Source organism: Phyllostomus hastatus, unplaced genomic scaffold (assembly GCF_019186645.2).
Source record: "Phyllostomus hastatus isolate PE091 unplaced genomic scaffold, TTU_PhHast_1.1 phas_scaffold_78, whole genome shotgun sequence".
In the NCBI taxonomy this organism is placed as follows: domain Eukaryota; kingdom Metazoa; phylum Chordata; class Mammalia; order Chiroptera; family Phyllostomidae; genus Phyllostomus; species Phyllostomus hastatus.
Genome location: NW_025334041.1, coordinates 107,480,745 through 107,507,323, shown reverse-complemented (window position 1 = coordinate 107,507,323; position 26,579 = coordinate 107,480,745). Strand labels below are relative to the sequence as shown.

Sequence of the window (26,579 nt, the reverse complement as noted above, 5' to 3'; positions counted from 1 at the left end):
CCCCACACTCTATTAAACACCTTAGAAATCACGTTGATAAAAAGTTTGTCTTTTTAAAGTAACTGAGAAACTGCGCACTGCTGGAGTCACACTCGGAGACAGGCATTCAGTCCTTGGGAAGATAATGGCTGGGTGTGTAAGGTGCAGGACACAGCTGACGGTCTAAGAGGTTTGAAAGTGTGCAGCTGGATGATTTTCTTTAAAAGTGACTAATCAAACCTTTTCACATAGTTGAGTAGGGAAAATTCTGTCTCTTCGGTTGACTTGAAAAACTCCTATGACAGTGTGTAATAACTTCTTATCTCAACAGACAATGCCACCAGACAAAGGAAGTATTGCAAGGACAGGAGGTTTATTGGAAGGAATTAGGCAGATTCCTTCATGTTGAAAAGTCTAGTTCCTTCTATGTGGTAAGCTAGTCTTCACAAATAATAAAATTTAAAAATCAAGACTTTAACCTATATAATTTTATTAACCAATGTCACCCCAATAAATTCAACTAAATCTACTAAAACCAAAAGAGCTTTACACATTCTAATGGGTTTTCAAGAGAAAAGATCAAATAATTCAACATTCTGCTTGTGAAAACCTATAGCAGAATATGAAAAGTGCCGTGTGACACATTAAGTTCTAAATGACTACTAAACACAAAGAAATACCGCTCTAGACTCCCACTCTGGAACCACAAGGGGTAGAGGATGGCCGCATGGCAGACAGTGTCCAGGAGGTTACCGGGGTGTGCGGACAGGGGAAGGTGCAAGAGTCGGTGAGCTGTCCCTCCATGCCCTGTATACCCGGAGGCCTGGTCTGCCGAGGGTTTTGGGGAGCGGGGTCGAATTGCAGTCAAGGGGCCAGGAGAGGAGGTAAAACCAAGCTGTGAGGTCAGACCAGGGCGTGGAGTTGAGGGCAGTTGTTTTGTAGAAAGCCCTCAGGTCCCCGTTCAAATCTACGCCCTGTCCAGCTGCTCCATTTCCTCATCTGTAAACCTGGACATTGCTGCTCCCAGGGTTCAGCATGACCCCTGTGTCCCTTGGTCCCTGGACCTGAACACAAGAAGATGTCCCATGGCCTAGGACAAGTGTGCCCTCTGGGACAATGGGAGCAGAGCTGGGGGAGGACATAGGAAAGCTTTGAGGAGTTGGGGGTCCCACCAGCATGTTGGCCCTCCAGACATCACCTGCCATGTGAGGTCCCTCCTGTGCCGAGGTGACACAGCAGGTGCTCAATCAATACTTGTGAATAATTAAATACTTGTAATAATTGAATATTTGTAATTAAAAAAAATTTTTTTTAATCCTGTTTTAAATGTGGTTTTTTAATTTGCAAATATGAAGATGGAATATCTCAACTGTGCACAGTCAGCTCTAGGAAGGGGGTTTGTTTCAAGGCACAAATGTTTCAGAAAACATAATTTGCTTCTCAAATATACCCAAATACCTAATGAAACAAATGAGGTATTCCTAGATTATTACCCCACCCCCCAAAACTTACAACCCAAAATACAAAGTTTAATAGGACCACATTTCATATACTACTCCATACCATATGTTCCTTTTCAAATAAATTGAGTCCACAGTGTCTAGTAAATTGTTTCACAGATTTAACTAGTGGTCCAGGTCAGAGGGCAAAATGGAGAGAAGGGGCCACAGGAGGAGGTAACTTGCTTTGTCCTCCAGACAGAGAAGAGTTGGGGTTATCACTCCACACTGTCTATTTACAGCACTGTCGAAGGTGGGAAGTACACAAACTGAGTCAAAAGGCGCCCTTCTCTGCAGACTCCTCCGGCCTCCAGCCTCACGAGAGGTTACAGCGCTCCTGACTCGCGGCTCGAGTGCAGAGTGAGAAGCTGGAGTCAGGTGTCCAGCAGAACAGATAGGGGGGAATTAAGGAGAAGAAAATGGTAGTAAACCTCAGAGACTGCTTATCCCTAAAAGAAATTCTAAGATGAACTTTAAAAGTTGTTTCTTTTCTTTCTAAGAATCAACAGCGAAAGGCCATGTGCATAAGAAAAGGAATGTTGTGAGGCGGGCCACCTCTCCCCCTTCCCTGGACCACCACTGCGCCCTGAACACTCCCGCAGTTGTTACTTCCTCCCCTGCTCTTGGTCTGGGTGCCCGGCCCAACTCTTCCCGCAGGACGCACTGCCCTTACATCTGCAGTGCCCACCTCAACGGCCAGCACAGTAACAGTGTCGGAGACAATTTTCTTCTGAATGAAAGTTTATACAGTTTTCTATGCGGACTACTGTGATTGCTGAGACTCATTTTGATAGACTCAGTATTTTTCTGAGGTTTGCATAAAACAAGAATTTAAGCATGGAACAGTCAGTTCTTCAAAAGGGAGAAAATGTGAGGGAAAGAGGAAGAATTAGTATTCATTACAGGTTATAATCCACAAAATTTAAGGATTAAATGACTAAAATATAGCTTTTTAAATTCTATATAGTCAATAACAACCTCACTATTGGGAGCCACAATTTGATCATCAAGCCAAAATGTTAAGACTGACAATACAAGGTGAAGTAAGAACTGTCAGAATGCCTGAGAAGTGGGTACCTCAAAGCAACCAACACTGAAACGTAAATTTTACAGCAAGCTGCCTTCCACTTCTACCATCAAAATGTAAGATAAAGCTCCCAATGATAAGAAATACAAGTTCAAAAAGACAAACGAACCAGCTCATTCATGCTGTCTACGTTTGGGGAAAAAAAGTTTCCCATTAGAAAACGAGGACAGGAAGTCTGGATCAACGGTCTCTGAAGGAAAAAGAGAAAACTCAACAGACTATTCAAGTGTTGTTCCCTCCACCCAAATACGCCAAAGAGACTGCCAAGTTCCCAGACGGGTAAAGAGGTAGAGCACTATTGGGTAACAGACATCCAAAGTTCCAGGTATGTCAATCATTTCCAACCTTTAACACAAATACAAATGTAGCCCCCCAAAACAATTAGAGTGTTAACAAAAATTAAGGTACAAAGATAACTAATGCAATGTTAATTTATAATATGAAAAACTGAAATCTATTCACATGTCTAGCCATAGGATATTGATTAAATTCTAGTTCAATGTAGTCATTTATAGGTAATAAATGTAGGAAAATGTTTGTAATACAGAATTGAGTCAAAACCTGTATTATAATATGATCACATTTTAAAAAGAAACCGCTAAGCAATGAGTCTGTACATCAACATGCACTTTTCTGGAAAAAGATCTATACTCAGGAACACTGTCAACCGTCACCTAGGTACAGAAATGAGTGATACATCTAGACGGAAAATTTTCAACTGGTGGGCAGCAAGAATTTTTAAAACATTCAATACCTGGCTGATTTAGTCAGGAGCCATGATTTCTTTTTCCTTAGACCGTCAAATAAAAAAATGACAACAACCAACACAAGAATAGCCAAATGGTGTGAATGAATCAATTAATTACACCAATGTTTTTGTTGGATTGGAAAAAAAATATATTTTTTGGTGTGTTGCAGAATTTTAGTAATTAGTTTATGTGTGCCACGAGGTGAAAAGGGTTGAGAATAGCTGATCTAGAGATTATACATAAAGAAGAAAAAGAATATCTATCCTCAAAAGTCCTATTAAATCATGCAATTCTGATAAAGATTTTTCTCATCTTCTCATTACTGTGGTAAGAATATCAGAAATTATAATGTCTAGCGATACAATATAACATTTTGTGATAAAGTTCAACCTGGCCTCTGCTTGAGCCTCTTTAGAATATTCCACCTCTGACAATCCCTGGAGCTTCCTCAAAGCCTGAGACTCCTTTCCTGCCCACTGCCTTGAACAGGATTTATAAATGTATCAGAATGGAAACATGAGGAACAGTCAGATTACTTACTGTACAGTTTTAGCAGATTGTAGTACAGCTGGTCTCTGTCACATTCAAATAGCTTCTGTGTCAGCTCCACTAATTTTTCTAGAGTTTCGACCTTAAAAATAAGAATGACAGATGGATCTAGTCTGTACAAAAGATATATTTTCTAGTTGACAAATCTCAGTTGAATAATCCTTGAAATCAGCTTTACCCAAAAGGAAAATTTACTTCAAAAGTTAAAGGGTTGAGTACAAAGATGTGAATGCATTTAATGCCACTAAACTGTACACCTTAAAATGATTAAAATGAGAATTTTTATTTTACATGTGTTTTATCACTATTGAAAATAAAAAAAAATTTTAGGTTACAACATTCAAGGACTCCTCAGGGCCAAGAACACCATGTGCCCAACCATCCAGTTGAGAGAACCTCCCCCAGGTGCATTTTGGAGAATTCGAAGATATTTGGTGTGGATGACTCAGTGAATATATCCTGCACTTATTTATTCATAAGAATACCCTTCCACTCAAATGTTGCACTACTGTCCCCCGTGGCTTTGACTCAGCAGGATGGAAACAGGTCTCTGAACTGCAGAGGTAAAAGAGGTAAAGTAGAATTTCCACTGGGCTCTCATCAAGAGACTCCTCTGGTCACCCAGGACTGAAGTGGATTTTAATTGACAAGGAAAAATAAGGTTAGCCTGCTCAAAACAAGTCAGATAAAGCAAGCTACAATCTTCATGGCTCAACTCAGAACTTTTAGGAACTACCACACCACAGAAATAAGAATTAAGCTATAGCTTATTTGGAAAACAGCTAACATAGCACTACTTCCATTAATAATGCTCTATCTCCTGAAATCCCCAAATGCTTACACGACATGTAGGACACTTGCTTTCTACTCGAGGTTTTAGGTGCTGTAGACCACAAATTAAACACAAACCTGATTGCTTGAAATACATCTTTCACAAAACCACTGGAGCCTTGCAGGCCGAGCTCTAATACCTGGAGTCTGTAAAACAAAATAATCATACAGCATACAAGGTAAAGCTTTAGTTAAATGTTAATTTTCCCTCAAAGACAAATAATTTTCCTTTAATGGATCTGCTGCCTCCTTTTAGAATATATATTATTAAAGAAACCTATAACTTAAACCCACAGTTATCAAAGACATTTAGGATCAGAAGAGAGCATAACATAAGACCTATACCTAACCCGTGTCTAGGAGATTCAGGTGATTTCAAAATCCTGCTTTGCAGATCTATTTTCATTTCATAAATCTTCAGCTATTAAAATGGGTAAGCTTTCTTTAGTTCAAATAGAAACCTTGAAATAATGAACTAAATGAACTCCAAAATATGTCAAATTGAACAGATCCCATCTCGTGCCCTGCCTCCCCTCCTCAGACATGCCAATAGAGTCAGGAAACAAAAACTATTAACGTTACACAGACTTATTAACAATTGTCACAATAATAAGCCAATGGCTGTTAAAAACTGCTTTGTAAAATTTTAGTGATAAGTCTTCTGACTACCGCAAATGCTTGCCTAGTATCTTAAACTAAATGTTTAAAGAGCTAAATACTTAGATCAAAACAATGAACAGTAAAATGACAACTCACAACCATCAACAACTGAACCTAAAAAATAAAAATAAAAACAAACTAAGCAAACTAGAACAAGAACAGAATCACAGAAATGGAGATCAGATGGAGGGTTGTCAGCAGGAAAGGGGCGGAGGGGGGACTGGGGGAAAAGGTAGAGGGAATAAAAAGCATAATTGGTAGGTACAAAATAGACAAGGGGAAGTTGGTCCAAAGGTTGTGGGTTATTGTTAAGCTTATTATCAAAATAGACAGGGGGAGGTTAAGAATAGTACAGGAAATGGAGAAGCCAAAGAACTTATACGTATAGCCCATGGACATGAACTAAAGGGGGCGGGGGATGCTGGACGGAGAGGGGGTGCAGGGCGAGGGGGATATAGGGAAGGAAAAAAATGAGACAACTGTAATAGCATAATAATAAAATATACTTAAAAAAGAGCTCAGTACTTAAATCAAGCTAAGTACCTAAAATTAGTTTAGAGCCTCAATTCTTTGAATAATTGAAACATATATCTTCAATTAGAAATTACTAAGGTTTAATCCATAACTCTGGTTTCAAAGCCATTATTTTACAATTTTCAATACTGGGATAAAAGACAAACCATTTCACATATAATTCCATGGATTTTTCACTGTAACTATAGTATTTTCATCATCTGTAAGAGGGCTTCACCATTAAATACTACATTTCAATCACAGCATTATGGTAAGAAAACTACATACTCATTAGCCCTGGCTGCTCTAGTCTAGAGGAGGTACCTTTATTTGCCTTCTCCATTCAGTTTTGTTGACTAAGCCAAGTATTCCCCCCAATCTGATTCCTTGTAAGTCCTCATTATTTTATTTCTTAAAATAATATTGTACAATGCTAAATTAACAAGTGAAGTAGAAACTAGCATCTCGGAGCTTTGGTAGAATGACGGAGAAATTGGTACAGCAGTGTTGTACAAGTGTGCTCATTCTAACAGTGCAAGTATCCACATTTCGGGATACAAGAAATGAATGTTGAATAAATTAATTTTTGAAATATATTTTCAATTATCATTAATATTCACATTTTTACATAATTCCCGTGCAAGGGTTTCCTCACATTATCTATTTTGTTTCATATGCATTACACTGAAAATGACACCAACATCAACCTCATACAAAAGTCCTTGAAAAAATACTAGATAATCCTTTTTCAAACATGGCATAATGCAAGGGTTATATTAACTTACAACTTTCAATATTACTGCTGATCCAAATGCCAACAATCTAAACAGCACAACTTCATGTCAAACTCTTCCTCATTGTGGCAGATTAATCCCTCCGTCCCTGGCAGGACAGCTGACTTATACACAGCTATTCCTACGTTTCATTTTGAAATTGAGAACTGCTTTCACACAAATCTCAATCATCAAAAGAACATCTAGGTCAGATTAACTAAATCTCCTAGGCTTCTGTCACGGTCTACATTGCTGGCTTTTCTCTTAACGTCTTATTGCATTTTAAACACTGCAAGTTGAAAGCAAAAATAGAAAAAATAATAAAAACACGGAGAAGAATAGAATTGTAATTGGCATGTTGACTATAACTTATCAAAAACCAGTTAATGCTTCATTAAAACAATGGACTCACTTCTAGTTTTTTGCTTTCACTATATACAATCTACTTAATGAACAGTGAGAATAACATAATCATTCTAATAAAAAATGGCGTGGCTGTTTCCAACTGGGTTACTGTGCTTCAAAACACTTTATGAAGTTCTGATTCAGTACTAGGTTCACTTGTGTAAGATCAAAAAGCAATCCGAAATTAAAAATAATTTCATTACTTTAACATCATTCTGTTAGTGATATAAAATTTGTTATAATAGGCTTTTATGTATACTAACAAAAACAGATAAAGTAATTATTACCTTTAAAGGGAAAATATTCTTTTACTTCAAACTCTATCTCAAAAAAAAAAAATCTTAAATTTGACTGAGAATTTTTTACCTATTTTAATTCTTCTTGCCATTACTGCTAGAAATGGAAAACAAACATCCACCCACGGCCTCATGTTGCTGAGCCACAGTATTAGGAGGAAAGTCAAGTGCACACGGGGGCTGGACAAACAAAAACAACAAGAACCCAACTATTATCCACAGAGCCAGGATAGCAAGGAAGGGAAAAGGGTATTGTGGAACTTATTAAACCTTTCCATGTTTGCCCTTTTATCCAAAATCTTCAGAGATAAACGTACAGACCACGTCTAGTAAGGAGGAAATACGCAGGACTGAGCAAGTCAAACCAACAGTCCAACTACTGTAAACCAACCACGACTCACTCGACCAGGCATTAAAGGAGACGCCAAGTAAACAGACTCATGGCGGTGGGGCAGGGACTGGCATGAGAACTGACATCTCTTAAAATCTGGGAGGTCAGGGGGAAAAAAACTAGCTCTAAAACCCCTTCTATGTATATAAGATCCATCCTGACTTATCAGGGAAGGCACATTAAGGTAAAACCCCAAATTTGATCTAGTCAAGAACAAAAAGCATGAGTAACAAAGATTGGGGGATTGCTATTATCCAAACTTTTGATCCAAAACACAAACCGTAAGAAGAAAGTTTTGCCCCATGAGAAGACAGCAGACGTACTCTCTCTGCAGCGTGATGAAAGGACAGCAGATAAGGAGCGAGGAACAAACTCGGGGAAGAGTACTTGTGGAGAAAGGTAAGTTGTTCTGGGGTTTCGGACACTGAAGGGGCTAGCGATAATGGAGTCATACTGCAATATATAAATGTATCAAATCAACACACTGTATATCTTAAACTTAGACAACATTTCTTATCTTGAAGGCAGAAATGTTATAAGGGAACCAATAGAAAACATGAAATCAGGACCCAATCTCAAATTCCATGACTACTACGAACTAAACAAGCTGTAATTTACATGCTAAAGTTTCTTTGCCCTAGTAACTTCTGAGTTGTTTTGTGATGCTTATATGAAGATATACATAGAAATCACTTGAGAAGTGTAGAAGTGTTACCAATATCATTAGCTATACTGTTTAGCCTGTTTGAACCTCAAGGGAAGAAGTTAGAAGAAGTAAGTTTAAAGCAGGCTCTTGCTCATCTTTGTGTTTGTATTGAGAGCTTAGCAGCACCTGGCACATGACAGGCACTTAGTAAGTGGTTACTGAACTGCTCAAAGGTTAAGAATAAAACTAGATAATATATTTCTTTACAGAAACTTCTATTTTTAAATATATTTTATTGATTATGTTATTACAGTTATCCCATTCCCCCCTTTATTCCCCTCTGCCCTGCACACCGTCCCACCCGCATTCCCCTCTTTACTTCATGTCCATTGGTCATTCTTTGGCTTCCACATATCCTACACTATTCTTAACCTCCCCCTGTCTATTATCTACCTACCATTCATGCTACTTATCCTCTGTACCTTTTCCCCCTCTCTTCCCCTCTGGCTCCCCCACTGATAGCCCTCCATGTGATCTTCATTTCTGTGATTGTTACTGTTATGGTTGTTTATGTTTTTCTTTTTTTTTTTAGTTCAGTTGTTAATAGCTGTGAGTTTGTTGTCATTTTACTGTTCATAGTTTTGATCTTTTTCTTTTTCTTACATAAGTCCCTTTAACATTTCATATAATAAGAGCTTGGTGATGATGAACTCCTTTAACTTGACCTTACCTGGGAAGCACTTTATCTGCCCTTCCATTCTAAGTGATAGCTTTGCTGAATAGAGTCATCTTGGATGTAGGTCCTTGCCTTTCATGACTTCAAATACTTTGTTCCTTACTTGCCTGTAAGGTTTCTTTTGAGAAATCAGCTGACAGTCCTATGGGAACTCCTTTGTACATGACCGTCTCCTTTTCTCTTGCTGCTTTTAAGATTCTCTATCTTTAATCTTAGCTAATGTAATTATGATGTGCCTTGGTGTGTTCCTCCTGGGGTCCAACTTCTTTGGGACTCTGTGAACTTCCTGGACTTCCTGGCAGTCTATTTCCTTCACCAGATTAGGAAAGTTCTCCTTCATTATTTGTTCAAATAAGTTTTCAATGTTTACTCTTCCTCTTCTCTTCTGGCATCCCTGTGATTCAGATGTTGGAAAGTTTAAAGATGTTTTGGAGGTTCCTAAGCCTCTCCTCATTTTTTTGAATTCTTGTTTCTTCATTCTGTTCTGGCTGAATATTTCTTTCTTCCTTCTGCTCCAAACTGTTGATTTGAGTCCTGGTTTCCTTCCTGTCACTGTTGGTTCCCTGTGTATTTTCCTTTCTTTCACTTCACGTTTTCCTCTATTTTGTGACCACATTCAACCATTTCTGTGAACACCCTAATTACCACTGTTTTGAACTGTGCATTTGATAGGTTGGCTATCTCTTTGTCGCTTGGTTGTATTTTTTCTGGACCTTTGACCTGTTCTTTCATTTGGGCCATTTTTTTTTTGTCTTTGCGTGCCTATTACATAGTGAGGGGTGGAGCCTCAGATGTTCACCAGGGCGGGGTAACCCATGTCGCTGCGTTGTGATGCTGTCTGTGGGGGAGGGGTCCGAGAGGGAACAATGGCACTTGCTCAGCTCTCTGCTGACTCTCAGTCACTTCCCCTGCTACCCACAAGCAAATTGGGCCCTTCTGGTGTTGATTCGCAGGAGGGTGGGCTTGTGTACATTCTAGGACCCTGTGGGTCTCTCCAATGAACTCTCCTGTGAGGCTGGGAGTTTCTCCCGCTGCCGCCTCAATCCCTACAGGTGTTTCCAGTCAGAGGTTTTGAGGCTTTGTTTCCCCACGCTGGGACCCTGGGTTTCACAGTCTGCTTCGCTCCCCAGGTGTTCCTCCCTATTTATCTGCACACAAATGTGGGACCACCCGTTCCTCTATCTGCCACCTTGCCATGAGTCCTCTCTGCCAGGCTGCCCGTCTCCACCCCTCCTGCAGGTCTGGGTGTTTCTTCTTTAACTCCTTGGTTGTCAGACTTACATACAGTTCGATTTCCTGTCAGTTCTGGTTGTTTTTTGTTTTTAAATTTGTTGTCCTTCTTTTGGTTGTGTGTGGAGTCACAGTGTGTCTACCTACGCCTCCATCTTGGCCAGAAGTCCCTAGAAACTTCTAATATGGTTATTCAGCATTTCATACTATCATTTAGCTTTTTATACTTATATGTATCATCTCTCTCTGGACTTAATGTCCAGTCTTAAAACACAAAATGAATTATCAACCAGTGTTAATTTATTTAAATGATCTGTAAGAGTTCCTTTCTGGGAGGTGACAGAAGTACCTAAAAAGATACTTGACTAAAAGAATTCCTTTTTCCTCCTCAATTAAATGCCTGTTAAGTACAATTTGCCATAGAAACACATAAATTTTCTCAACAAAGCAATGTTAAAGCAGGTTTTACTATCTTATTAGCAATGATACTTTACTTACACAGAAGTTTGAATTATTTGATATATTACTTTAAGTTTGTTATCTTTTAGAGTTTGCCTTTTAGAATGCAGCAAATAAAGATCAACTACTTAAAAAAAAAATGAAGTCTTTTTTTAAACAAAAAAATTCCATCTATTTTATCATAATTTCTAGCAAAAGGAATGTGGAGCTAGAGCTCAGACAGCCTGGGTTTTAGTCCAACTCTCTGTCACTACGAACGATAAAAGAGCCATCACCTACAAAGACACAACAAAAATTTGTCTTTAAGTATCAGAAGTCTTAAAAATGGTAATGACCTTTCATCCACTTCTAAGAAATGATTCTAAATAAATATCTGAAAACCAAATATGCCCGTAGGTAGACTTGAATTAAGATGACTACCAACAGTGAACATTTTTATGAAAGGAAAAATGGGCAAATAAACCTTAGTTCGCTTTTACAATGGAATGATATGGCCATTAAAAATAATGTTTAGAAGACTTCTTAATTACATGTAGGGAAATGCAGAGACATTAAGTAGGGTGAAGAAAAAATTAAGCTATATGATTCAGTTTATTTCAATTATATATAAAAGAAACATGCATTGAATGATGGACAGAAAACCCACAAACATAACTAGATGAATAGTGGGATTAATAGTTAGTCATTATACTTGGTGTATTTTGAACAATAACACGTGTAAGTTTTACCTGAATCTCTATATACAGGGGGAAAACCCAATTGATCATCATCACTGGTAAGAGAGATCCAGTTCACAAAATATATTTACCTGAAATTATTATGTAAGTTTGAACAATAATATGTGAACATTATCTCATGGCATATTTCATGCCAGAACAGAGGAAGGAACTAGGGACAGTTAGCTTGCAGAGGATGATACTACAGAAGAGACCAAAGGAATAACTTCAACACAGCTTGAAAGAATGCACATAGAAGGAATGGAATAAAACCGACACTTATTGTCTAACGATGTACCAAGCATTCTAGACGTGGTCTTGTAGGACTCTCTGGTTGGGTCCTAAAAGACAGAATAAGGATTAAGGGTGGAAGTACCTCCTGCACAAGCAGTTCTCTCCACCTGAGATGCTTCTGCCTTCACTCCTTATGTGGCTGGTTTTTAGTTCATCCTTCAATTCTTATTCCAAACATCACTTCCTCAGAACAATCTCATCTGAAATAGTTCCTTTCAATAGCAGTTTTTCTTACAGCAATTATTGTATTTTATAGATTCAGCTTTCTAATATCTATCTCTAGGACTAGACTGTAAGATGTCATCAATTAGTATTTGTTAAAGAAAGGGAGAGGGAAAGGAAGGATGGGGGAGGGAGGGAGACAGAGAGAAAAAAATGTGGGGGTGAGGGGACACTGGTCAAATTGAGAAGCCACACAGATGTTATCAACCACCTTTGTTAAAGGACTATATTCAGGAAGTTTCAGACAAGAATGTCAATGCCAACTTTAAAAGTTTATAATGGCAACTGCTTTATCAGATCTCAGAGCTTAGTTTATCTCAAGTCAGAGCTTAAATGATCTCATGCCTCTGTTAATTCATCCTATCTCCTGCTAAGGTCACTATCCTTCCATTATCAAATATCACTTGAAATAACTGACTAAAATGTCTTAAAAATTCCCACAACCATTATCCTAATTCAGATCCTATTAATCTCACTGACTGCCTCAAACCCCCTTTAATCTATCACATATCCTTCTGCTAATATAAATTTCTTTTTAACACGGCTCACACCGTTTTCTTTTAACACTGTTTTCTGACTGAACTCCAGTCTGCATATTCAGATAGTTAAGGGTCTCTGGGAACAATTTACCCTTACAAAATATTTCTCACAAATCCTATGCCACAGGATGAAGGAATTACTTAAAACATTAGAAAGGAAGTAAAATTGTCTTTGTTTGAAGATATAATCTTTTTAAAAAGGTTTTACTTATTTCTTTTTGGAGAAGGAGAAAAAGAGATGTAAGAGAAACATCAATCGGTTGCCTCTTGTATGCACCCCACCTGGGGACTTAACCCAAGCACATGTCCTGACTGGAATCACACTGGCTACCTTTCACTTTGCGGAACAACGCCCAACCAACTGAGCCACACCAGGTAGGGCTGCAGATATAATCTTATACACAGAAAACCCTAATGACTCCACCAAAAAACTATAGAACTAGTCAATGAATTCAGTAAAGTTGCAGGATACAAAATCAATACACAAAATTATCAGTTTCACTTCTATACACAACAAAATATCTGACCAAAACAAACAAACAAAAAAACCCCCCACCATTCACAACAGTATCAAAAACAATAAAATACTTAGGAATAATTAAACCAAGAATGTGAAAGATCTGTACACTGAAAATTGTAAGACTTTGATAAAAGAACCTTAAGACAAAAATAAATGGAAAGATATCCCTTATTCATGGATCAGAAGAATTAATATTATTAAAATATCCATACTATCTAAACAAGGCATGTATAGAGTTAATGTAATCCCTAGGAAAACACCAAATGGCATTTTTCAGAATTAGAAAAAAAATCTGAAATTCATATGAAACCACAAAAGATCGTGAAGAGCCAAAGCAGTCTTGAAAAACAACAAAGCTGAAGGTACCATACTTCCTGATTTCAAACTATACTATTGTACAAAGCTACAGTTATCAAAACAGTATGGTACTATATAAAAACAGACCCATATACCAACAGAACGGAATCAAGAGGCCAGAAATAAACCCTTGCATATATGGCCAGTGAATATTTAACAAGAGAGCCAAGATAGCCTCTGTAATAAATGGCACTGGGAAAACTGGATAATCAAATGCTAAAGAATGAAATTGGGACTATTTTAACACCAGTCACAAGATAGTTCACAATGGATTTAAGACTTCAATATAAGACTCGAAACCATAAAACTCCTAGAAGAAAACATAGGGAAAAGCTTCTTGATATTGGTCTTAGCAATGAGTTTTTGGATAAGACATCAAAAACACAAATAATAAAAACAAAAATAAACAAATGGGACTGCATCAAACTAAAATGCTTCTGCACAGCGAAAGAAACAATCAGCAAAATGAAAAAGCAGCCTACAGAACAGTAGAAAATATCTGCAAGCCATATATTTGATAAGGGATTAATATCCAAAGTCTGTAAGGAATTCATACAACTCAAAAGCAAAAACCTAAACAATCCAATTAAAAAATGAACAGAGGAGCTGAATAAACATATTTCCAAAGAAGATATACAAATGACCAAGTACATGAGAAGATGCTCAACATCACTAGTCATCTGGGAAACACAAATCAAAACTGCAATGAGCTATCATCTCGCATTTGTTAGACTGGCTGTCATTGAAAAGACAAGAGACGAGTGTTGGCAAGGATGTGGAGAAAAGGGAACCCTTGTGCACTGTTGTTGCGAATGTCAACTGGTTCAGCCATGATAGAAAACAGTACCGAGGTTCCTCAAAAGATTAAAAATAGAACTATCCTATGACCCAGCAATTCCATTTGTGGATATATAGCCTAAGGAAATGAAATCAGGCTCTCAGAGAGGTGTCTGTACTCCATATTCATTGCAGTATTATTCACAACAGTCAAGACAAGGAAACAACCTAAGTATCTGTCTATGGATAAAGAAGATGTGGTATATATTACATACAAGGCAATATTATTCAGCCACAAGAAAAGAAATCCTGCTCCTTGCAACAACACAGACACACCCTCAGGATATTAGGCTAAGTGAAATAAGTCAGACAAGAGAAAGACAGATATTGTGAGATATCACTTATATGTGGAATCTTAAAAACTCCAACTCCTAGACACAGAAAGTAGAATGGTGGTTGCCAGGGGCTCAGGGGTGGAGGAAATGTTGGTCAAGGGTACAAACCTTCAGTTATAAGATGAACAGATTCTAGGGATCTAATATGCAGAATGGTGATTATAGTTAACAATATTGTATTATTTACCTGAAAGTTTCTAAGAGAGATCTTAAATGTTCTCACCACAAAAAAGAATGGCAATTATGTGAAGTGACAGAGGTGTGAACTAATGCTACCGTGGTAATCACTTTGCAATATATAAATACGTGTACCTTAAACTTACAAAACACTACATGTCAATTACCTGTATATTTCAACACAGCTGGGGAGAGATATTTAGTGATTTCCCCTCTTCTACTTCTTTGCTCTAATACTTCAAAAATATACTTTCCAAATCCTCAAACTCCCCAATATTAAGTACTACCACACCCATCAGTCTCCTTCTCATACCCTACTTCCTCCAGAAAGTCTTGCCTAATTTCCTATTTGGGAATAAGTTCTACTCTTAAACTTGTAGTACCATTTATACTTACAGCAGTTAACACTTCTTAGTCTTATACAGAAGTTCTCTTCACATTTAATTTCACGTTCAAAGTGCTTTACATTAGCTCCCTGAGGGCTGGTCTTAGTCTGCTTTGCTTTTCTTTCTTACTCTTTTTGGAAGGAAATAACACTTTTTCTGACTATAAGAATATATGTGAAATGGGAGAACATATTCGCCAATACATCTGATAAGAGGTTAATATCCAAAATGTATAGAGTACTTACAAAACTCAACACCAAAAAAAAAAAAAAAACCCTAACAAGAAAAAAACAAACCCCAACTAAAAAATGGGCAAAGGACTTGAACAGACACTTCTCCAAAGAGGACATGTAGATGGACAACAGACATACAAAAAGATGCTCAATGTCACTAATCATCAGAGAAATGCATATTAAAACCACAATGAGATATCACCTCACACCTGTCAGAATGACTATCATGAGTAAATCAAAAACCAACAAGTGCTGGCAAGGATATGGAGAAAGGGGAACCCTTCTGCACTGTTGGTGGGAATGCAGACTGGTACAGCCACTGTGGAAAGTAGTATGGAGAGACTTCTGACCCAGCGATTTCACTTCTGGGAATATATTCAAAGGAACCTGAAACACTAATTCAAAAGAACATAAACACTCCTATGTTCACTGCAGCGTTATTTACAACTGCCAAGATATGGAAGCAGCCCAAGTGTCCAATAGACGAGTAGATAGAACAACTATAGGACATTTACACAATGCAATTCTCATAAAAAAGAAGAAAATTTTACCCTTTGCAACAATATGGATGGACTTGAAGAACATTATGCTAAGTGAAATAAGCCAGTCAGAGAAAGACAAATACCATATTTCACTCACATGTGAAATCTAATGAACAAACTGAACTAACAAGCAAAACAGAGACAGACTCATAGATGAAGAACAGATGACAGCTAGTGTGAGGGAAGATTAGGGGGTGGAGGAATTGAGTAAAACAGAAAAAGGACTTGTGGATGTGGACAACAGGGTGGTGACTGCTGGGGGAGGGGGACTAAATGGTAATGGAAAGAAATATAATAAAGATTATGTATTTTAAAAAATATATATACATACAAGGTCTGTCCAGATAAAGTCCAGCCATTGTTAACAGAACAATAATGGTTTGCGTGACATCAATGTAACCTGGCAGCCAAGGAGAATGAACGAGAATGCGCATGTGTGAACAATGACAACTTCACTGTACTAGTCAGTGGGGGTGGTAGACACCACTGAGTGAACATGTGTACTGTGTGGATATCACATTCAAAATGAATGAGTAGAGCAACGAATCTGCATCAGTATTTTTCGTTAAGCTTGAACATTCCTCCTCAGAAACTATTCAGATGATTCAGAAGGGTGCAGCTACGGGCAACTGTTGATTGGCAGCTTCATTACTACAAAGTGCCCACTTATGCATCATGTCTCGTTCAGAGTGTTTTGGAGAAACATCAAATTACCCAGGTGACTCAGCCCTCTACAGACCAGATTTACCACCCTACAACTTCTGGCATTTCCCAAAACTAAAATCACCTTTGAAAGGGAAATGATTTTCAGTTGATGAGATTCAGGAAAATATGAGCAGGCAGCTGATGGAGATTGGGAGAACTGTGTGAGGTCCCAAGGTGCCTACTTTGAAGGGGACTGAGTCATCATTGTCCTGTGTACAATGTTTCCTGTATCTTGTATCTTCTTCAATAAATGTCTCTGTTTTCCATATTATATGGCTGGATACCTTCTGGACAAACCTCGTGTGCTTAGAAAAATCAGAAAATACAGAAAAGTATAAAGCGAAATACCAGCTACAATTCCACCTTCCTGCAATAATCCGTGTATAGATATAAAACATAAGACTATGTTCACTTTATTTTATTTTTAATTGTTTAAGATTTTATTTATTTATTTTTAGAGGGGAAAGGAAGAAGAGAGGAAGAGAAACATCAGTGTGTGGTTGTCTCTCATGTACCCGCTACTAGGAACCTGGCCTGCAACCCAGGCAGGTGTCCTGACTGGGAATGAAATCGGCAACCCTTTGGTTCACAGGCTGGCACTCAATCCACTGAGCCAGGGCAGCCAGGGCAGACTATGCTCATTTTAATCACTGGTTTATTTCCCGCAGTGCTTCAAAGCCAAGAAGCTTCATTGTATACTTTGCTTTGGAAATTCAACCCTAATGGACTGACTCATTGATAAGATTCTATTGCATTTTGGGGAATGATGAAAATGTTGCTCAGTATTTTGTAATATTCCTTTATATGCTGATACAGTCCCAGCTTATTAATTTTCTTTACTTTTTATATTTTTAATAATCCTTAGAAAACTGTAAGAAAAGTTCCAGGTCTTAAATTTCCACAGTGAAAAAAAGCAAGTTCCCAGCTTTAATTCAACTCCAACTAACCATTAAAAACGCGACTGAAATGTGTTTCAGCATATTCTCATGTTACACACCTTGCTGAACTACTCTAGCGGACTGCAAGGATTCTACAAAGCTGTTCTCTATCCTTTAAGCAATTTTACACATATCCACTATGAAAACTGTATAATCAGTAGACAGCCATTCCTAAATGATTACACTTAGTGATGATGTACACTGGCAAAGCTTTAGAGTAATTAAGAGGCAGTCTTCTCTTACCTATTCATGTGACAAGCATATACCTTCTGCTAAGCATCATATTATGAATTATGTGGTGTAAAGAAGAAAATACAATCCCTACCTTTAAGGAGCGAAGAGAATTAATATTATTTATTACTGTCATAATCCAGGAAGCAGGAAAGCTGCTTTACATACATTATGTGATTGAGTATTAAAAAAAGACTATATACAGTAGGACAAAAGTGGGTTTACAGTTCTGAGTACATGGAACAGTTTATTCTTGTAATTATTATTATTTTCCATATAAACTGTAAACCTACTTTTGCCCCACCCTGTACTCCCTTGTATAGATAAGAAAGTGTAAAATGGTTTAGTAACTTGTCCATTATCACACTAGCCAGTAAATGGCAAAAGGAGAACTCACTCTTATGCCTTTGGCTCTTCCTATTGTGTCTTGCTTATTACGTACAAAGGCACATGACTGCCTACTATAGAACCTTTCATCACCATTATGTGAATAGCTGAGCTTCACTTCTACTCTGATCGCTGCCCTGCTTGTACTGACACCATGTATAAAGAGCAACAGAACTCAACAGGCAGGCAGCTCCCCTCACAATTTCTGACAGACCCACCGTGTACTTACAATGAAAAAATTTATAAACCATTTCTACATAATACAAATGAACTACTTGAGCTACAGAAACACCTGTCCAAGAAAGCATTTCCCACTCTCCTCTGGCAGGAGGATCAACTGAATTATAAGACAAACAATAAGAGAAGAAAGTTCTGAATTAATTTCATAGTCTTCCTTTTCCATACTAGACTTTTCTTTCAAAAACATCAATAGAAACTAGTAATTTTATGGGTTGTGTGTCTACATTTGCAATTTCATGATAAGGAGTCATCAATATACAATCAAGAGGGCCAAACACCACACCTGTGTGCTGTCCACCATGGGCACTTCTGGAAAAAGAAATGAAGTAATGGCAAAGCATGATCTGAGAGAAACATGATTACTGATGTGTTTACAAATTTATTTAATCACATTAAATATTTCTTTAAGGTTATGGTTCCATCTTTTGGAAACAGTTTGTTTTTTAGGGGACACAGAATTGTTTAATAGTAAAATTAATCACAATTAGGACAGACTTTATAGGTGCCCTTTGACTTATTAATTTCAGTAAGCAAAATTTCAATCACGCTTAGACAAAATACGCTAAATCCTAAATAGGCCAGGTTTGTCACCTACTATTCTCATAAGCTGCTTACCACAGTTAAAAAAAGAGACAGAGAGAGAGAAATTCTAAATTAAATGCCAAACAGTTGCGGACAGCACTTGTTTGGTTGATTAACTTGCAGACAAGCATTACAAATAAATCTGAGCATGAACTGCAACAAATTAAATTCCACTGCTTTTAAGAACAAAGAATTCCTTGGCAAAGAGGATTAGTAACTTTACACCCAGGAATGCCAGTTTAATTTAATTGTTCCACAATCCAAGATTTATGCAAATATCAGTTTGATATATAACAGTGAATTTAACAAAGTAAGGAAACAAATTCAATATACAACCAGGCTGCCTTTTTTGAACTGTAATTATATACAATAAAGAAGCTGGCCGAGTTTCTCCCTACCCCCACCCCATTACTGGGATTGAATTATATTAACATGAATCAGAACAAGTGTAATTAAAGGTTAAAATTTTAAAACATATTCTAATTAAGAGTCTAAAAGGCTGTACAATTAGAATACTGTAGTTAAAATCGCACCTCAATGATCTTTTTGGCCTCTTTGTAATTTCCTGTCTGTAGGAAGGCAAAGAAGAGATCATAGAGCATTGTCATTTCACCTTGCTCTTGGCTCACGAAGTCCATTGCTAGAGAGGAAAGAAGAAAATATATTAGAAGAAAAAAATGTAGAGGAACAGCATCAGCTGAAGTTCTAGAAAAATATAAGAAAACAGTAGAATATATATTTAGAACATCTTAAAGATTACAGCTATGCCAACCAACTTCCTGGCACAGTCTTTATTTAACAGCACCCATTTATAACAATCAGTACCTACGACCAGCTTCAGAGGGAACTGGTGACAATGAGGGCAGAAAGTCCTCATAAAGCTACATCACCAAGACATAGAAAATAAGAGGGGCAACTTTTAAAAATGAGCAGTTGTTAAAATCAAGGACATTTACAATTATGAAAACCTACCTGATATATTTTTAATTTAGAAGTATAACATTTTCTCTGGATGTGCGTTGCCTTCGTGTTCCATTTTCTTTTCACAGCAATGCATTAAGATTAAATAAGCGATGAGTGCAAGGGGAGGGGGAGGGGCAGCGGCAACTCGGAGTACACCGGGATATTAAAAAGTGACTAACCTTTCTGAATTAGATCAGTCTCGCCTTTCTCTATCAATTTACATAAGACATCATGAATCCTCGGTAATACTTTATACTTTTCATAGCATCCAATGGTGGCTTCAAGAGCAGCAGGTAAGTCATCCCTTGAAAACATAAAAATATTAACAATGAAAAAAATACGTGTTAGTTTAGAGACATGTACAATGACCAGTTAAAAATGTACACGACTATGCTTTGAGGCAGAAAACCATGAAGCCAAAATGAAAAAACAGTAAGAGAAACAATCCTTACATATAAATAAGTGTTCAGACATCATCAGCAGTTCCCTGCTTTCCCTGCTTCATCTTTTACAATTTTACTTGCTAAATGGCACTATAAAAAAAGTCAAAATAGATGAAGGTTCCATATTCTCCAAGATTACTCTAAGAATGCATTATTTCTAAAAACAATGACTACCATCCAATATTTTTGTAACTACTTATGCATTTATAGTTCTCAATAATTCCAAATTTGGGAAACTTTATTAAATGTCTGTCAACAGCTATCAAGGCATTTCCAAGCACTTCCACCTTTATCTTATTTTTTATACTGCCATCTCTCCAGATGAGGAGAAAATAACTAAAATTCATACATAGAGAAATGTACTGTTGCTAAAGCTAGGATATTCTTGTGAATTCAGTGAATTCTAGAACTCTTAAAAGGCTTTTCATTAGAGGGTAAGCTTTTAAAAATTATTTCCAATTATAAAGTCAAGACTTCTCTGATGTGGTAATAAATTAAAATAAAAAATATTTTCATTAAGTCAGTTTCTTAAACAAGAATGTAGAAATACGTTCTTGTGAATCCTCAAAAACTTTTTCCTGTAAAAGGAAATGACAGTATGAGTAATACGTAAGACCTTGGAAAAACTGTACATTATCTGATCCAATTCTACCTGCCACCACCCTTCACTTTTACACAGATAAGGAAGTGAGAGCATCTGGAGACTGACTGACAACTGCCAGGTGAACAGAGGAAGAAAGGCGTGGCCATCAGGTCCCTGGACTTCCCACTTCCATGGAGTGTGCCTAATTCTAGATTAAGCTCCATTAAAAGCACTGTTGTTTGTTTAACCTAATAGTCAATGCAATTTGGAATAAGAAATAAAAAATTTTTAAAGAGCGTGAAATGTATTTTTTTTTAAAAAAGAGGCCTGCTTAGAGACATGGACCGAAGCAGTACTAATGGCAGTGTCAACATTAGTGGAGAAAACACATTCCTTTCTTGGATACAGCAGTTCTTGAAAGAAAGCCCCTTTAAATTTTCTGTTGAAGCCCTAACATTTTGGTCCATTATTCAAATGTTATGTTGCCCTAGGCTGAATTACTATTTTATCTAGATTAAGATTTTAAGCCACACTGAAAAAGTAAAATAGCATGGAGAATCGTTAATTTCACTGCAAGACTACTGACACAGTGAAAAGGAGCCCATCCTGATGGAACTCCACCTCATCCCCTTACTGAGCCCTGTTTACAGTGCATCTTCCAGCACCCCACAGAGTCATTTGAATTTTTGTCATTTGGGGTGAAGACTAAATTACAGGTTAATTTCAAAACCGCAAGTAGATGTTGCAGGCTAGATTACTGTCATGCAAGAGAAATGCTACAGTAGCTACACATATGATATAAAGCTTTATATAATCAGTATTTTCCCTTGCTTCAGACACAAGTTCAGTTATTACCTTTCTACAATTCCATTTAATGGAAAACTACTAAAATATTTTTAAGAGAAAAGCTAACACATACTGATTTTTTAAAAGCGGTATGATTTGCTTTTTCAGATCAATTCCCAAACTAGAATAGTAATGTCTCAATTGCATTTCTCCTACTTTAGGTCAAAGCTATCAATAAATGAATGAATAATTGTTCTGTCAATCAAAGAGACATGTTAATAGTCTTTGGTCTCCAAATATATGCTTCTAAAGATTATACCTGCTCAGAACAACAACAGAAAAGACAAGAATAGCAAAATGGAAATAATTCATATATTTGTTAGAAATTTAAGTACTGATGTTACTGCCCTCAGGTTGCCAACAAAAAGAATTCGAAATCTATAATGAAACATTTCAAACAAACTATACTCATGATAGAAATGAACTAACAACTAGTCCGTTTCTTTTCAATCCCAGTTATCTACATTCTGACTTGTGGTTGGATCCTGTCACTTTAAAAAGAGATAAAAGGGTTCATTCCTCATATAATTTTATGTCATCATTAATCTTTCCTATTAAAGCGGGGAAACTTTGGTGATGGAAGTAAACATGAAGAAGTATCTAAAATTCATATTGCAATGAAAAGAGCTGTATACTCATGAGACTTGAATTTCAGTCCTACTGATTAGTATATGCAGTTCAGCTGCAGCAATGTGATACATTTCTATCTAGAAGAGGTGATGAAAAGCAGCTTCTCACAACTGCTGAACTGAAGGACCTTTGGGTTCCCCCCCAGCTGGAGTATTCTTATGTGAGGTCCTATGAATTTAGGCCTATTAGGTTCATCAACTCAAATGTTTTATTTCACACCAGCAGAGAAAATCATCTTGTGAAAATACCCCTTTTATTAGGCAAGATGAAGGAATTAAGAGCAGCAAAATATCTAAAGGAAAATGTGTTAATTACTTTATACCCCAAATGTGGACACAACACTACCAATCAGTGCATTTCTAGTTTCTGTGACCCAGAATGATTCTGTCATTTCTTTTGTATACTTTAAAACACTAGAGCTGATTTAAAATCCTATCCTAAAATAACAATAATCCTTTTAAGAAATCTTGTTAACATTAACTCTGGATTCAAAACTTTGATTCCATGCTTACTGCAGTACATACTGGGATGGACAAAAGTAGGTTTAGAGTAGTGAGTACGCAAAAGTTTATTCTTGTATTATTATTTATTAATTATTGTTAACTTTGTTTTACACCTGTAAACCTACTTTTGCCTACCCCGTATGAATAATTCCTGTAGCTTTATATACAAATGGAACAAAAATTGTAAGTCTGTGCCTAATAAAAATTTAGCCACTGCTTTCACAAACTTCAAATACTAAAAGAAAATCAACTCTACAACATATTATTATTTCTAAAAAACCCCACTGTGATAGCTCAATGACTAGACTACCTCCGAAAACACAGTGAAATACGTAACTTCCATGAATAAAACTATGTGCTGATAAAAAGTAGGCACTCACTTAAAAATATTTTGATTGATGCAAATTAACTTCACATTAACTTTATTAAAATTCTGTAAGTCTATGAAATAAAGGCAGAACAGCAGAAAGATTCTATAATTCTAAGTTTTAAGAACACATTTATATAATAGTCCAATTACAATACTTAATTAAAACACTTAAAAAAGTTTTATTTATTAACATGAACGGGCTCACTTGGCTCATATTAAAATTCATTTTAGAAATCTCTAATTCACTTTCCTAAGGAAATATGACCATAGATAAAACTACTATGAACTTAATTTCTCATTATTACGTGGAGGAACATCCCAAAAGGCAAACCTTCAACTGTTACCTCTTGTTTTCGTCCTTATTAGTGGAATTAAAATGTGCTGTAATGTCCATGACACAAAAACCCACTGGACATACATTCACATACAGCATTCATTGATTATAAAAATATCTACTTAACCGTCCCAGGAAACAAAGCACTCCTGACCCCAAATCCCCACTACATGTAACTGTAAAAAAAAAAAAAAAATCACACGTGTTTCATGTGATCTTGGATTGTTAGACACGAACAACCATAACCATCCATTCAACTATTCATAGCTTCAGACATAGTCTTCCTAACTATGGTAAATAACTTTCCAATCCAGAGAGTATACTTAACTTTAACAACCAAAAAATGACAAATATTGATTTTTAATTGGAATAAAGTGCTTCAACATTATGCATAAAGTGTTAGAGAAGTGGCAATTTACTTAGAGAGAGTGCTTATTGACTAAAAAGCTCTCAAAATCTGAAATCACTAGAGAAAAAAAGAGCTTTGCAGGGGGAAAAAAGTTTTTTTAAAAGGGGGGAAAACACCCCAACATTCTAAAAACAAACTACTCTGTAAATTTTAAGCAGATGTTCTGTTTGGAGAGAAATCAATTCAGGAGAAACCATCATCTTCACAAAAATTACTCTGTTAAAAGAACCAGTCCTTGAAAGAGCTAAATGTTTTTTTTTCTGTTCATCATCTATAAATGAGGAATCTTCAAGGAGACTGGTGTTGCAATTACAACTAATCCTCCCCAAAAAATTAACTGTGTTGAAGGCTTTGTAATTTCCCTAGGTACAATTTAGCTGTCACTTACTTTAAAATTTACTCAAACATGCGTTCGGAACAGCACTAACTAACTTCACATGTCAAGTGCTTTCCAGCCAATTGAGTCTAAACTGGAAGTCGGTGTTAAACAACTGAATGATTAGACAAGATAGCTCATTTCCCTGCTCTTTTGTTCAGAATAAAATGCCACATTTACATTATCAGGCTCAACAGGATTTTCTGTCAGAGGGAGAAAAAACCCTACTGAACACTGTCCGCACTAAGCACATGAAGCCTGTCATTTACCAATCATCCTTCAAAAAGCAATAGCCATGAATGTAACTTAATTACGACCCAATGATCCTTGACGAAAAATCATCTTATCACTGTCCTGTCCCCCTAGGGCAAATGACACACTTTTGTCCTTTGGCACTGATGATGCTAAATTCTTAATTGCAATAATGGAGTAAAAGAGGCAAACCTCCTTAATTTCCTTTCAGCACATAAAGAGTTTTAGTCTAGAAGGCAAGCATTCCCATAAATAATAAAAGTATCCAGTACAAATGAAGATGCTAAAATTGAAGGGGCGTGTATATGACAGAATAACCAGCATTTAATAAAGTATATTTTCCATTTATGTAATATATTAAAGTGCTACAGTGAGTTTTAAAACCCACATTGTTATCGAACAGAAATTATGACCTTTATGAAGAACTCAAGATTAATTTAGCAAGAGTTCTGAAAGGATTATATATAAAGTCCATGATTCACTTACATGAAATGTATGTGGGCATATACAGATTACAGCACAAATCAGCACAGAAAGATCCTTATTGGAAAGCAAAAATTAAAGCTTCCTTGATCAGTTGTACTAAATAATCCAGTTAAACAGCCTGAGATATTTTTTGTATGCAATGAAACCAAAGCAGATAAGCTATAAAACAAGTGAATCCAAAACGGCATCATACAAATTCTTATGCCTTTAAACCTAATTGACCCAGATTTTATTAATTTCACTTCCTTTAATGTTGTATAAAGATGAATCGAAAGCTGTTCTAACCTATTTTAAAGCATTTCTTCCATCCTTAATATGGAGGATTCAGGTCATTTCCCAGAATGAGGTATGATTTCAATTAAAAAATAAAATTTAAACAGCCACGAAAGAAAATGTTTAAAGTAACACTTGGATGACATGTGCACACATGGTTTACAGAACAACCCTAATGTAAACAGAACACGTGAAAAATTCTGTTCAACTCTTATTTTTCTGCTCAATGCCAGTATTATCATTTTGATAATAGAAAAGCAGATTAGTTTACAAACCTGTTTATCACTGGGCAAACCTGTTGTTATTTTGGCAAATGAACAAAAACAAAATGTATTATTTTCCATATCTAAAACCTTTTTATACATTATCCAAGTAACAAACTGATAGTGTTAATTTCTCCCCTCTTTTTTCTAATGCTGGAAAAGTCCGTTCAAAATTAAAATCTACTGAATCTTAAATATCATCTTTCTAAGGAACTCCACATCATGAATTTGCTCCAGAATTACAATGTGTAAGTAAAAGCCTCTTTGGAGTCTTTGCTATGACATTCCAAAAAGGTGCTTGCCTTTGAATGAAAAGATGGAAGATTTTGTACAATGTTCTGGAATGCTTTTCATAATTTTATCTCGTTTGAATAATTAAGTCTCATTCCCCAGTTGAGTTCATACCTGCTGAGGTCAATTACATTATATTATTGAAGATTAAGCATTTAATCAAATCAAATACATCTGGACTTTTTGGCAAACTACTGTAGTTTAATCCTAGGACTGCACTTGTCAAGGTTCTGAATTAATTAGCTACCTTCTATCAGCTGGGGAAAACACAAATGGAAAAGAGTTTAAAGTCAATTTTTTTCCTTCAACTTATCCCCAACTAAGAGTACTATTACTGTTTTCTACAATTTATAAACATAAAATTTCCTTTGTCTCTTTTTTATTGTTCTCAAACTCTAAAACAGTCCACAAAACTTTTTATTATAACAGATAAATTTGAAAGACCTTGTCGTGCAGACTTGCCTCTGCAAAGACAGAAAAAAAACCCCACCCCACACCCAAAACCCTAGGCAA

General features: G+C 36.5%; 1 protein-coding gene across 1 annotated transcript in view; it reads right to left on the bottom strand.

The window, feature by feature from the left end:
• LRPPRC (leucine rich pentatricopeptide repeat containing) overlaps positions 1-26,579 on the bottom strand; it is a 102,661-nt gene that overhangs the window by 25,630 nt on the left and 50,452 nt on the right. Inside the window, exons 24-27 of the mRNA XM_045827802.1 lie at positions 20,187-20,311; positions 19,578-19,684; positions 4,773-4,841; positions 3,855-3,945 (exon numbers count right to left, since the gene is read on the bottom strand). Coding sequence (XP_045683758.1) covers positions 3,855-3,945; positions 4,773-4,841; positions 19,578-19,684; positions 20,187-20,311 — 392 coding nt within the window. The remainder of the gene's footprint in view (positions 1-3,854; positions 3,946-4,772; positions 4,842-19,577; positions 19,685-20,186; positions 20,312-26,579) is intronic.